This window comes from Mustela erminea, chromosome 1, assembly GCF_009829155.1.
Source record: "Mustela erminea isolate mMusErm1 chromosome 1, mMusErm1.Pri, whole genome shotgun sequence".
In the NCBI taxonomy this organism is placed as follows: Eukaryota; Metazoa; Chordata; class Mammalia; order Carnivora; family Mustelidae; genus Mustela; species Mustela erminea.
Window position 1 is genome coordinate 46947439 of NC_045614.1, and position 13631 is coordinate 46961069.

General features: G+C 41.7%; 1 protein-coding gene across 10 annotated transcripts in view; it reads left to right on the forward strand.

Moving 5' to 3' along the window:
• Positions 1 to 13631, forward strand: part of ITPR1 (inositol 1,4,5-trisphosphate receptor type 1) — a 334496-nt gene that overhangs the window by 112465 nt on the left and 208400 nt on the right. For all 10 annotated transcript variants that reach the window (XM_032325752.1, XM_032325745.1, XM_032325771.1 and 7 more), the window contains one exon: positions 12638 to 12753. In XM_032325752.1, the coding sequence (XP_032181643.1) occupies positions 12638 to 12753 (116 nt within the window). The remainder of the gene's footprint in view (positions 1 to 12637; positions 12754 to 13631) is intronic.

Sequence of the window (13631 nt, forward strand, 5' to 3'; positions counted from 1 at the left end):
TAAAAATGAGGATTCGTAGGTCCCACTCTCCCTCCAGACAGCAATATGTTAGTAAAATCCCCTGGCGATAATGCCCTACCCCTGTTTGAGCACACCACTACCATGAGAAGTCCTGAAGGAGCTCTTCTCAGTGGAAATCTCCTGGGGAGTTTGGTTGGAAAACCTTGCTCGGATCTGACCTTCAGACCCGCGAATTCAATCTGTCAGGGAGGGGCCAGAGCTGTGTATTATTTTGAAAGCCCTCCACATGACTCTGAGGACTAAACCGGCCCAGAGAATTATAACCCTGCAGGCTCTTAGGCAGGACAGTCACTTACAGAGAGAGAATTCCAGCTGTCAAGTAGAATTTCAAGTGTAGCAAACAAAACAGCTGCTTCTGAGACAAAATTTGTAAGGGTCTAGAATGCTTTTTGCCTCTCTCTGCTGTCTTTATCAGTCCTTCTTGCCACTTTTGGTAACTTGAGGGCACTGATTCTCAGGAAGGATAGGAAGGCAGTTTAATCCTGTGGTTCTCAGTGAGGGGTGATTTTGCCCCAGCCAGAGGATATTTGGCAACATCTGGAGACATTTTTGGATCATAAGAAACTGGGGGATGGGTCACTTCTGACAACTGAAGAGTACAGGCCAGGGGTGCTGCTAAGAATCCTACAGTGCACGGGACAGCCCCCCACAACAAATAATTACAGGTGACAGCCACAACTGTCAATAATGGTGTTCAGAAACCCTGGTATAACCACCTTGTTTGGGGGTTTTCATTTCAGAGGTGCTTCTTGGAGAACCTCTGTTATAGCAAGGCACCTTTCTGGGTGGCAATGTATATCTTTCAGGTAGGTGTTTTGGGGAGAGAAAAAGTTTAGTTACCCTCATTCATGGCAAATATTTTGACTTCAAGAAGCTGCTTGTTGGTAGTCTGTGTTTGCAAAGGTAAAAATAAAGTGTAAGTAAAGGAAACGTAGGTCGTGAAATTTAGGAGTGACTTTTCTCTTCATTTAGGAAAGTAAATGACCTCTTTGACTCTTGATTCGTTTGGGTAATTCCTTTTTGATGGATTAGAGTCAGTGAATGGGCCACTTGGGAAGGCCTCTCTTTACTGATGGTATGAATAATAAGTAAAAAGTCAAAAACATGTGGAGGAGAGGCCCTGCTCACAAATGGTGGGGGCTGACTGGGAAATCCTCACATTGGGGAGAAATACTGAGGGGGCTCTGCATTGGGTTTCTGGGTCTTCAGTGGAAACCAATAAGGAAAAGACCAGAGCGAGACAAATCAGGTCATATCTTCTCTTGCTTGTTGGTGTTTACTCACCCTCTTATCTCTGTGTGAAGAGACGGATGCAAGCCAGCAATGACAGGCTTGTGCTTTCTTGAACACCAGGTGGAGAACCAGTGAAGAAGACAGTGTTGAGGTTTCTAGGTAGGGGGGTATAGGGGTTGGTAGGAGCAGGCTAATGGTATCAGCCTTTCTTATTGTGAACTGTGGGCCATATCAGGAGGTCTGGCCCACATCACAGAGTAAGTTAATTCTGGGCTAATATGCTACACATAATGCAACAGATTTCTCATTCTTTCTGTATTGTCGGTCCCTCTTCCTGCCCTGCCCATTGACTGCAGTGGTAGATCCTGCAAAGCTGCGTTGAGGGACCTTCTCTCACCGACTCTCCCGTCTCTGTCCACATGGGATTAGATAACCTTCTGCTCCATATACTATAGAGTTATCGGCTGGCTCCCCCCTCTCCCTGAGGACATTCAAGACCAGATTTTACTGACTTTTTATCTCTAGTACACAGGCGCTTAAGAAATGTTTGTTGAATGAAGGAGAAATCCAATTACTTTGAGACAGCATACATTTCCTTTGTGTAATGGGAATTTCTAATGGTAAAAGTATTTTTCCAGGAGGATCCCAGGATGACCAGTCCAATAGCTTATGTAACTCCTTTCAGACTAGATGTTCCAGACCTTCTGAATGCCCTTTTGTAGAAGATTTGACATATTCTCAGAGGTTCACAAGTGCTGTAGTTGTTTAAATAGCCAGAGCTGTTTAACTCTGAGAGGTGCCAAGGATGTAGAGTTCTATTAGAGCAAAGCTTTCCAAAGTCCATGGAATTATATGGTATTCACAGATCTTTTTTTTTTTTTTAAGATTTTTTTTTTTATTTATTTGACACAGAGAGAGACAGTGTGTGTGTGTGGGTGTGTTTGTGTGCATGCGCGCGCACAAGGAGGGGAAGCAGCACAGGCACAGGGAGAAACAGAATACCTGCTGAGCAAGGAACCTGATGGTGGGCTCGATCCCAGGACCCTGGGATCATGACCTGAGCCAAAGGCACCCCTTCACAGATCTAACTTAGAGCTGGGCATCCTGTAATTTTTGGGTGCACTTCAGTTTATTGTATTTCCTTTTTTTCTTTTTTTAAAGATTTATTTATTTATTTTATAGAGAGAGCACAAAAGTGCATTACAGAGGGGGAGGGGCAGAAGGAGAGAATGTCAAGCAGACTCCGTGCTCAGTGTGGACCTCCCACACAGGAGCTTGAGCTCACGACCCTGAGATCATGACCTGAGCTGAAACCAAGAGTCTGATGCTCCACTGACTGAGCCACTCAGGAGCCACTGTCTTTCTTATCTGACCAGTCCCTTCATCTATTTCTTCCTTTACAGAGTATATTGGTTTTCAGGTAGATTGGCAAACTGGACCAGATTGGTTTGTTTATATATTTTTTATATATACATATATATACATATGTATATACATATACATATATGTTTATGTGTGTATACATATACATATGTGTGTTTGTGTAATAAACGGGGTTTCCTTCTTTCTCTCCTTCCTTCCTTTTAACTTAAAAACAACCTTGTTTTGGACCTGGTGAATACTTGTGTGGTTTTTATAAAAATTTCATACTTGAAATTTCACAGATGATTTTATTAAATAAAATTTTAAGCTTATATTAGCTGAGAGAATAGTGGTATAATGAATCTCCATGTACTGAAACCCAAACTTTAACAGTTAACCAACTCATGGCCAATCTTATTTCATCTACATCCTTTATTCCCCTTTCCCTGATTATTTTGAAGCAAATAGACATCCTAGCATTTTGTTGCAGATTGCATTTTTAAACTGCTGCCTATTAATGGTATTATATTTGGATAATACAGGGAGTCAGCAGAGAAAAGCCTCCCTCGGTCACAGTCCCTCTGGGTATTAGGCTTTGGGCCAGGGAATGCTCATTGCCCAGGGTATCCTGCAAGTAACGCAAATAACCAAGGCCATTTGGGGAGTCAGTGATGTAATCTCTGTTGCGCCTTTCCTCCTCTCCATTATAAACCAGCAAATGCCCAACCCAAAACCCTGACAAAACAAAGCATGTTTTCCCAGCAGTGGAAATCAGACACTATTGTTAACCTTTCACATAAAGGGAAAATGTGTTTAATCCTCCTTTTTAGGAGAACAGCTATTTCATTTTTATCTTTTATTGCGGTATTACTACGCACACACGAACACACACACGTACCTGAAATGCAGATCTCATTGAAGTTTTACACACACACACACACACACCTGAAATGCAGATCTAATTGAAGTTTTAAACACACACACATCCATGTGTACCTTAAATGCAGATCTCATTGAAGTTTTACACACACACACACACACACACCTGAAATGCAGATCTAATTGAAGTTTTAAACACACACACATCCATGTGTACCTTAATTGCAGATCTCATTGAAGTTTTACACACACACACACACACACACACACAGTCTGTCTCTCTCTCTATCTCTCATGACCCCCACCCACACTGAGGTAGAGACCACTTCCAGCACCTCAGAAGGTACCCCTTCTCAGGAAATATCACCCCCAACAAAGATAACCAGTATTCAGACTCTATAGTTTCGCTTATTCTTGAGTTCATATAAATGAGTTTATTAAGTATGAATTGATTTTTTTTTTTTTTTTTGCTTTTGACGTCCTTCACTCAGAATAATTTGTGAAATCCGTCCATGTCCTCGTGTATGACAATATGTGGTTATCTGTTACGGTGTACCCTCCCAGCTTTGCAGTGCGGAATGAATATGCAGTTTGTTTATCCATTCTATCACGGGGCGAATATTTATTGAGTGTTTTCTCTATGTCAGGATCTGTACTGTTTTAAACGAAGTAGTTCATTTAATCTTCTAAGTTAGTTTGTAGTTCGCTGTTGTGGTTATTGCCCTTTTATAGGCAAGACAAAAACCTGCGGAGATGAGATGATTTTCTCCACGATCATACAGCTAACATGATAGAGCTAAGGTTTAAGCCCAGTCAGCTAGATTGCAGAGCAGTGTACACAGACGTCCAAGTCTGGATTTTCTGTGACTGACCTGACCTGAAATACACACTTCCACCTACTCCATCCTGTGTCAAGGCTCTGTGGTCCCTTAGGGACGACTTGTTTGCTATAGGAAGAGAACTGTAGAAACCTGGGCAACACTGCTCCACTAGTGAGGGGTGGGACCAGGGCGGGAACACCCAACTTCCCAGATTTGCTATCTCTTACTTTTTGGCATTCTCTTTGGTGATGGTAAAAGCCTTTGTTTATTTCCATTGCCAGCAGAGTGCTGTGGTTTTTCATCTAGGACTCTTGGTTGTAAACAACAGAAACTAAGATAAGCCAAGGAAACCAACTGCTGGAAGAATATTGGGTAGCTCACAAAATCAGTAGGGAGGCAACCAGGCTCAGGCACTAAGGGAGCTATAGAGGCACAGCAAGGTTCTTGCTTGGGAACACTTCTGGCAGCCGCCTCTGTTGCAGTGACCCATCGCTCCTCACTGATAACACTCTGCATATTGCTCCTGGACATCTGACCCTGCTGTCAAAGTGATCTTTAAGTGGCTCTGGGTCTCTGCTTCTGTCTGTCCGGGTGCAGAGGGCAGGACTTCTGACATTCCAATGGTTGGCAGATGCCTGTGCGGAGGCTGCAGCTGGAGGAACTTGTGTGCACTTTTGTCTTGTAGAGTAGGAAGAGGTCTTGCTTTTATAACTTAGTAGTTTTTTTTTTTTCCTTTCTATCTTTGGGTTAAAGCTGATCCATTTTCAATAGTGCATGCAAGTAAGTAAGTAAAAATTTACTTGGTTGAGCTAAAGTAAATCAAAAAGGAATTTTTACCTGCATTTCCACTTTATTACTGTGTTTGTGAATGATGGCACTATAACCAGGAAAGATGATCAAGGTAGAGGATAACAGCCTTGCTTGTAGTCAGCTTGAGTTTTTTTGTTTTGGGGTTTTTTGGTATTGAATTTTTTTTTTTTTAAGATTTTATTTATTTATTTGACAGAGAGAGATCACAAGTAGAGAGAGAGGCAGGCAGAGAGAGAGAGAGGGAAGCAGGCTCCCTGCTGAGCAGAGAGCCCGATGCGGGCCTCGATCCCAGGACCCTGAGATCATGACCTGAGCCGAAGGCAGCGGCTTAACCCACTGAGCCACCCAGGCGCCCGGTATTGAATTTTTTTAAATTGAAATATATTTGACATTGTATAAACTTAAAGAGTACAACTTGATAATTTGATACGTTTGCATGTTGTAATATGATTGCCATTGTAGCAATAATTAGAATCTCTATCACATTACATGATTATCCTTTTTTATTGTTTAGAATAATTAAGTTCTGTCTCTTAGCAGATTTGATGATTATGATGTATACTACTGTTGTTTACATTCACAGGCTTGTGCATTAGATCTCTAGGGCTTATCTACTACTTGTAAGTTTGTACTCTCACATGGTGTCTGTCCTGAATTTTCTACTCCGAAAAAGCACCTGGTTGCCTAAATGGGAAAATATTATCTCGTTTTTCAGACAGGTAATGGAAGGTTTATTTGGCAGTCCCAATTGGAAAATGTCATTTAACTTCAAAGGGCTCTGTCATGACTTGGGAAATGTGATTAGCAAGCAACAGACCCAACAATGTGTTGTACTGGTTTCCTCTTTTAGTGAGCTGCAGTTAATTGCTTGTACATGGAAGGCTTCTGTTGGAATTAAGAGTAGGTTTCACTTATGTGAACTGCCGTTTTAGAGTATTCTTCCGCCTTGAGTATCCATTTGTTCCTTGGCCCAACATTTTACTGAATGCAGTGGGGACAGAATGATGACTAAGGCAGGTTCGTCCTGCCCTTGTGAAACTTTCAGTGCAGTAAAGTTGAATTGGGAGAATAGTTAAAATACTGGACTGTTTTGTATTCCCCTTTCAACACCTCTTTTAAAATCTTAACTCCCTTACTGGGGGATTAACACTCTGCCTTTTCTTTTTTAATCATGTTGTCTTTTCTTTTGAAATTTTTATTCCTCTTTCTCTTCTTTTCAAAAGAAGGCAATGTATGAATGATCAACACTTAAATTTTTCATACTTGTAACTTAAATAACTCTCCCCTTGATTCTTCCCATATAAAGTTGCATTTATATATGATGGATGAATAAAGAATTTTGTTTAAAATATGACAGATTATTGATTATTTGTGGTTTTTGGTCATTGAAATAGGTTTGAAGAGCTCAAATTCTGTGAGAGAAGGGACTATTTTTGTCTCGTTCATTGCTACAACACCAGCTGGTGGATGGTGGTAAGAGGGTGAAATGGATTGTTGGCATTCTGAAGGACAGAGAGCCGTAGAGTCTGGCTAAATACCCAGCAAACGCCTTCTTCTTCCTGGGCATGCCGCTGAAGTACACTTTTTAGCTCCTTGTAGCATGGTGAGATCAGGTGATGGGTGATCACTGATGACTGGTGATACAGGATTTGTGTTACTCTCAAGCCAGTACAGTTAAGAGCAGGTGTGCCTTCTCAGGCTCTCTTCCGTAGAACCTTCTCCTTCAAGTGGAAGTGGGAGACCCGGGGCCAGTGAGACATGTCTTTGGGTGTCTGCCCTGTAGCAGAATTGCTGGATTACACGTTACAGGCTGTGTGTAGCTACAGAACTTGACTCAACCCTAGTAGCCGTGCTAGTCTGTGTACCCATCACCATTGCAGAAGGGTTTTGTATCCCTGCTGATCTGTGATATTATCCAGCTTGCTGCCTTTTGTCACTTCTTTGCAGAGTGGTAACTCAGTAGGAACTGAGATGCCTTTGACTACAAAAAGGTTGTTCAAAAAGTTAAACATTTTCACTGATCGGTACACATTCTTTAAAAAGTGAAATATGGGGGGTTGGGAATAAACATCATAGATAGGGGGCTTTCTTTGGTGGGTGATGAAAGTGTTTTGGAACTAGGTAGAGGTAGTGGTTGTCCAACCTTGTACTAAATGCTACTGCACCATTCACCTTAAAAAGTTTATTTTTATGTTATGTGAATTTTGCCTCAAAGAAGTTCAAATATTGATAAAATGCAGAATAAAAATAACAGTCCTATGTCTGATGCCTCCTGCCTCCCACTTTCCAGAGGCAACAATTTAGAATATTTTAACATTTTCTACTGGCATTTACCCCTGTATTTCTAGATGATGTGTATCTCTTGATGTCTGTAGATGAACCTATTATAAATATCTTCTGCTGACTTCCTGTAATTATAGATGAGCCTGCCTTTCCGACACTCCGGGCTCCTCTTCCGTCCTCCCATTAGAGTTGTACCACTTCTTATTTGACAAATAATATTCAGTCTCGGATTTTTATGACTACGTAAATATTGTTCACTGTTGAGCTACCAACATACCGGATTTTAATGTGCAGCTTTCCTGTGGAGTTAGCAATAATCTCATTTTTCTTTGTTTACATAACATTTTCATAGCATGTGCTGAGTCTTCTCTGCCTCTGGAAGCTTCAGTATGTTTCCATGTGGCAGGGGGATGGAATCCCCGGTCGTTCCTGCTTCTCATGCTCAGCCCCTGGAGCCCTTTGTCCTTGCTCCGGGTTGGGCAGTGATGTGCCCCGCACAGTGTCATCCTGGGTTCCCGAGCTCTTCCAGGGTTCCACTGGGAAAATTGGCTTCCTGCTCCCTGGTCCCCGTCTGCAGACACTCAGGCTTCACTTCTCCCTACTTGGGAAGATTGAACTGAGTTTCATAGAGGATGGATTTGGGTTTTTCTGTTTTCTTTTGGGAGGAAGGAAGGGGGGAGGAGTGGTCTTTTTTCTGCCCTCCCTAGTCACAGGTGGGTAGCTAAATTCTATTTGTAATGCTGACTTCCTTGAGGTTTCTCCTCTTCAGCATCCCCATCCTTCTTCGCTGCGCCCCCACCCACCCCGCACCCTCACTCCTGAAATAACTACTGTATTTCCAACCTGCTAGTTGATGGATGGCTTACTCAACATTTCAGCTTGGATGTTCATAGGCATCTCAAACGAAGCATAGTTAAAATTACTGATTTTTACTTTTCTCCCCCAATTCACCCCTCCCTTAGCCTTCCCTTTCTTAGTAGGCACGAACACCAAAAAACAAGGTTCCCTTCCGAGGTTCTTTGTTTAAAGCCCTTTGGTAGCTTCTCACTGCTTTTAAAATAAGAATTCCCTGCCTCACCAGGGTCTACATCCCCTGGGGGAAGCAGTGTCTGCTTGCTTCTCTGGCCACGTCTCGTAACTCACCCTGTTGCCCATTACCTTCTGGGCCATTGTTTCTTTCTTTCTTTCCTTTTTTTTTTTTTTTTTTTTAACCTTTTCAAAATTTCTTTCACTTAAGGGCCTTTGGACTTGCTAGTCCTTTTGGCTGGAAAGCTTTGCCTCCGGATGTTTATCAAGGTGGCTCCCTCACACCCTTCAGCCATCTGTCAAATGCTACTGTCCTGGGGGGGCCCATCCTGACCACTCCGTGTAAACGCCACCTCTCCGCAGTGGCCACACTGTGGCAGTATAGAATTCATTCCTCCATAGTACTTTTGACTTAATGCCATTCACTTGTGTCTTGAGTTTTTTGCTGTCGTTAAGAAACGTGTGAGCTGGGTTCAGCGTTGTATTTTCAGCACCCTGTACTGCACCCAGCCCACAGTAGGCACGTTAGTAAATGGTAACAGAGTCAGTGAAGAGATTCCCAGGGGCTTAGACTTGGAGGTGTCTTGAGAAGACATACCTGTCATCACTTGGGGAGCTATAGAGATGACAGCACAACGTAGTCACTAACTTAGCAACTATCGCTGCGCTCCTTCGGGACTTCTAGGCCCTGGTTTATGAGTGCATGCCAAACAGACAAAATGTCTGCACTCAGGAACCTATTGTTCTAGAGTTCAAAATTCTACGGATGTGGGTGGAAAATGGTATGGAGGGAGTGGGGTTTTGGCTGTTCTTCTGGCAGCCTTTATTATCTGGCTTAGTCCCTAAGGTGTTACTCCCCAACCCCCCACGGAGGGCTTCTTTGCTTTCACCCCCGGGGACCCGGTCGCAGAGGACTCCATGAACACCTGTGGCTCCTCTTGACTTCTCCTTCTTTCTGTTTTGTTTTTGTTTCCCCATGTGGGGCTTGAACTCATGACCTGAGATCATGGCCACGATCAGGAACCTGACACTTAACCACCTGAGCCACCCAAGTGCCCCCTCTACTTCCTCTTTTAATTGTGCACCACAAGTGCTCATTTCGTAGTGAATGCATCTTCAAGCATTTGACCCTTCTCCTTCAGCCAAGCTCTGGGATGCCGTTTAAACCACAGATCTCGCATGGCCTGTTGAATTTGGGTTCCAGCCCACTCAGCCCTTCAGCACCTAACCCAACCCTCTATTCAGCTGACAACTTCTGTGTTAGCCCAGTATGGCATCTGTGAAAGCTTAGGAATATTCAGGAGTAATTTTTTGAAAGCTTAGTTTAGTTTATTCTTCAAAGGCCTAAAATAACATTTGTCACATAAGGTATTCTTTGTGGCATTTCTTTGGGGTGAGATCAGATCACTGTGTATGTGCACATGCGCGCACGTGTGTGTGTGTACACACACATATGTATATATACACACACACGTGCACGCACACACACATGCATACACACACACGTACTCCTTTCTCTCAAATATGTATTATATATATTCTCCTACTGGATTTCCTGTATTTGTGTATTCTGTACTTAGCACAGTATTAGAATCCAACGGAACTTCAATTTTGCCCTGCTGTGCCATCCACATAGCAAAGGGCAATGTGGAGCCGCTGACTTGCAGAATTTTGGAAGGCTAGTTTAACATCACATTTGAATTGCTTAATTTAATTTTCTCTTTGAATCAGTTGCTAAGCAACTGGGAAGACAGGACAAAATCAGCAAGGCTAATTTGGTTCTGTTACTAGTTTGTTAGCATCTCTTATATTTACATAGCTGGTTTGGTTGTAAATATGCTTCACCCAGTGCAGTGCTTTGTTTTGTCCAAGGAAAGTAGTCAGTGTGGAAGTTACGGCAAGGCTTTGGTTGGATTGTTAGTACTTAAATTGACACTCTCATCCTAGATGAAGGTGAAGTCACCTGAAGTTTTGAGCCTGTGTTGTGGCCCATTTATTTAAGTGGGTCGTTGGTCTTGGCTGTCCCATGAACACTTGTCGGATGGTACTTTCCATTGCATGTTAATCCCTTGGCATTATGATTCCAGCCTGATTGTTCCTAGAACCAACTTAAATTCTTTTGTTTGCAATTCATACCATGTAGCTATTATCATATGAAGTGGATTGGAGGAAAAAATGCAGACCATTTTACTCTTACTATTGATGAAGTTTGAAATTGTTCACCCTATTTGGCCCATAAAGTGAGTTCTGTGTCAAATATTAATACTGATGGCATTCATGTTTTGAATGTCCTTTCAGTCACATGATTATCAAGGATGTCACCCTTGTCCCGCCCACCTCTGTCCACCACCAAAGCTGGGACCTTTAAAGGTGACCAATGGTCTCACGGTTGTGTGTTCTTGTTCATGGTGTAAATAGTGTGTGGGGGGGTTCACATAGGTGAAATTGGTGGGGATAGTGTTTTAATGATGTCATTAAGTTGCCACTAATACAGTAAATGACAGTGACCTGTGGCTTTCATAAGAGTTGAGGATAAAAGTTCTATCTTTTAATAGGTTACCTGAGGTGTCCTTTGTTTTCTATCTAGATGGCATCTTTCCTATGCCCTAATGATTACTTTGAGTAATGGGTTAAGGATTATGTTCTTGATAAGGGTGGATATCTATGCTTTCATATTTACTTTGTAACTGCTTGTGATTAGGTAGAAATATTTAGTGAAGAAGAAGATTATGGAAAGGGGGGAAGTACTTTTTAGTTTTACAATTAAATGATCTTTTTTTGTTTGTTTGTTTCCTGAACAGTGTCAAGTGATTGTGCAGCACTTTGTAAAAATTCACTGATCCTAACTAGAAGAGACAGTGACTGGAATTAGAGCAAAGCCATTGTGTCTACCTACTTGATAGCAAATGAATTTTTGTTGCTTTGAGAGAGTTATTTGGTGTAAACTATAATTAGGTATTTTCCTATTTGAGGTCCTTTAAGAGAATCTGTTAAAGTGAACAGATAAGAATAAGTGTGTGGTTATTAGATTGAATATCCTTGAGACGTTTGTTCTGAAATATTTTAGGGTATGCTTTTTCCAAACCTAGGTTTTCATTCCAGAGTAACTAATTTTACTCTATAAATACTTAACCTCTTGAAAACCTAATTATGTCAAAATGTAAACTTCTCAAGGAATAGTGTCAATTTTTGTGTTAGTTTTTTAGAGCATCTATTTCTAAACTTTTTTGGTGGCATGTCCCTATCAAAAATTTGACAAGTATACCCCTAAACTATGTCTATGTATATATTTGAAAGTTCTGAATATCTGTTACTATACTAATATATTGTATATATTATAAAAACAAGCAGGAAAGTGAACATTGATGAAAATATTAAGATTAAACAGTATAGTATCCTGTCTATCAGGATTATCCTATTATGATTATCCTGTTGGGAGGCCCAGAGGTGCTATAGGATTAGGCTCATCATTAGAGACAATGCTTTAAATGGTTTTATTAGGTTTATTATCTAGGCGATTTCAAATTTCCTTTTTTTTTTTTTGGATCATCATTATTTTCCCCGTCTAGTGGCTCACAAAGGGAATGCAACAAGAGTTGATTGTGCCTTTTTCTTACTTGCTCAGTTTGCATTACCATTATCTTTGCTGGTTGGACTTCTTTGGAGAAATACTTTGAAGCCAGTAGTCTGTTGTGTGAGGGCCAGTTCTACCTACTCTCTAAGACAGTATATGAAGTTGTATGAGTCCAGGCACACCCACATGGAAGCACATCGTGATGCACTGACACTGAGGGGAAAGGGCTTGTGCTGTTTTGCTGTTTCTCTCCAAGCCCCAGATATTTTATTCCTGCCCCCAAGAATCATTTTGTATATGGTGCTCAAGAGACCGCTGCACTAGGAGGTCCCTATAAAAAAGCTTCTCTAGTGTTTATTTCTAAGTAGATTCCATTCCCAGTGTAGAGCCCAACATAGAGCATGAACTCACAACTCTGAGATCAAGACCGAGACAACATTTAATGAATTGACTGACTTTCTGAAAGCCTCAGTTTCCTCACCTGGCACCTCACATTGTGGTGGCATAGATTAAAGGTCAGAGGAGAAGTTCCTAAAAGGGCCTTGTAACTTTATATTTAAGAGAATGTTTTTTCATAGGTTGGATGCATATACTTCCTCAAAAACATTCTTATTTGTTTCACTTCTAGATTGCCTCTTTAAGCTATGTCCTATGAATCGCTACTCTGCCCAGAAGCAGTTCTGGAAAGCTGCCAAGCCAGGGGCCAACAGCACAACAGATGCCGTATTGCTCAACAAATTGCACGTACGTATTGCAAGGGACCCATCTGTGACAAGGGTCTTAGGAACGGCCACTTGGATTGTGTCTGAGTGAAGTGGATTAGCTTTGCAACCCTCCAGCTCTGGGCACAGGCTTTCCTATGTTCTTTGATAAAGGGGTAAAAGGGAGCTGACTCTAAGGAGAGATGGGTCAGAGACACCCTTGAGATCATAGTCACCCTGGGATCCCTTGAGAGGCACTGTTTTCTTAGGCATTCCGTTTCGGGGATAACTCTAGCTATAGTACTGGTTATGAGCACAGGCTCTGGAAGCAAACTCACTCAGTGCTGATCTTGGGAAAGTTAATCAGTCCTTTGGAGCCTTCGTTACCTGCTTATAAAATGGGAATAGGAATAATATCCACATCAAGAGATTATTGTAAGAATTCTATGAAATGACACATGAAAGGCACATGAACAGTGCCTGCAACATACAATAAGTGCTTAATAAATTTTATCACTGTTTTATCTTGACTGCTGGTTGGCATATAAGCTTATTCCACTGCTGATGTGCTCTGTGACCAGGAGCAAGTTTTTGAGCCTCTCAGAGTGTATTTCTCTGTCTGTTAAACAGTGGCATCGTTTTCTAGTGTCTAGTATCTAGATGACCTGATTCTTCTGTGAGGCTAATTTGTGTGGAACTACTTGGAGATGTTTAGAAGAAGGACATGACATACACCCAATGTAGTAGTATTAAAATTGCAACCCATTCACTGTCCCCCTTTCTTGCTTTATTTTTCTCAGTGTCATTTATCATAATCTTTCTAATGTGTTTTATCAGCTGGCTAACCCCCACTCATGTCAACGGACTACTTGCAGGCACAGATTTGTGTCAGGTTTGTACACTGCTGTGTCTCTCATGCCT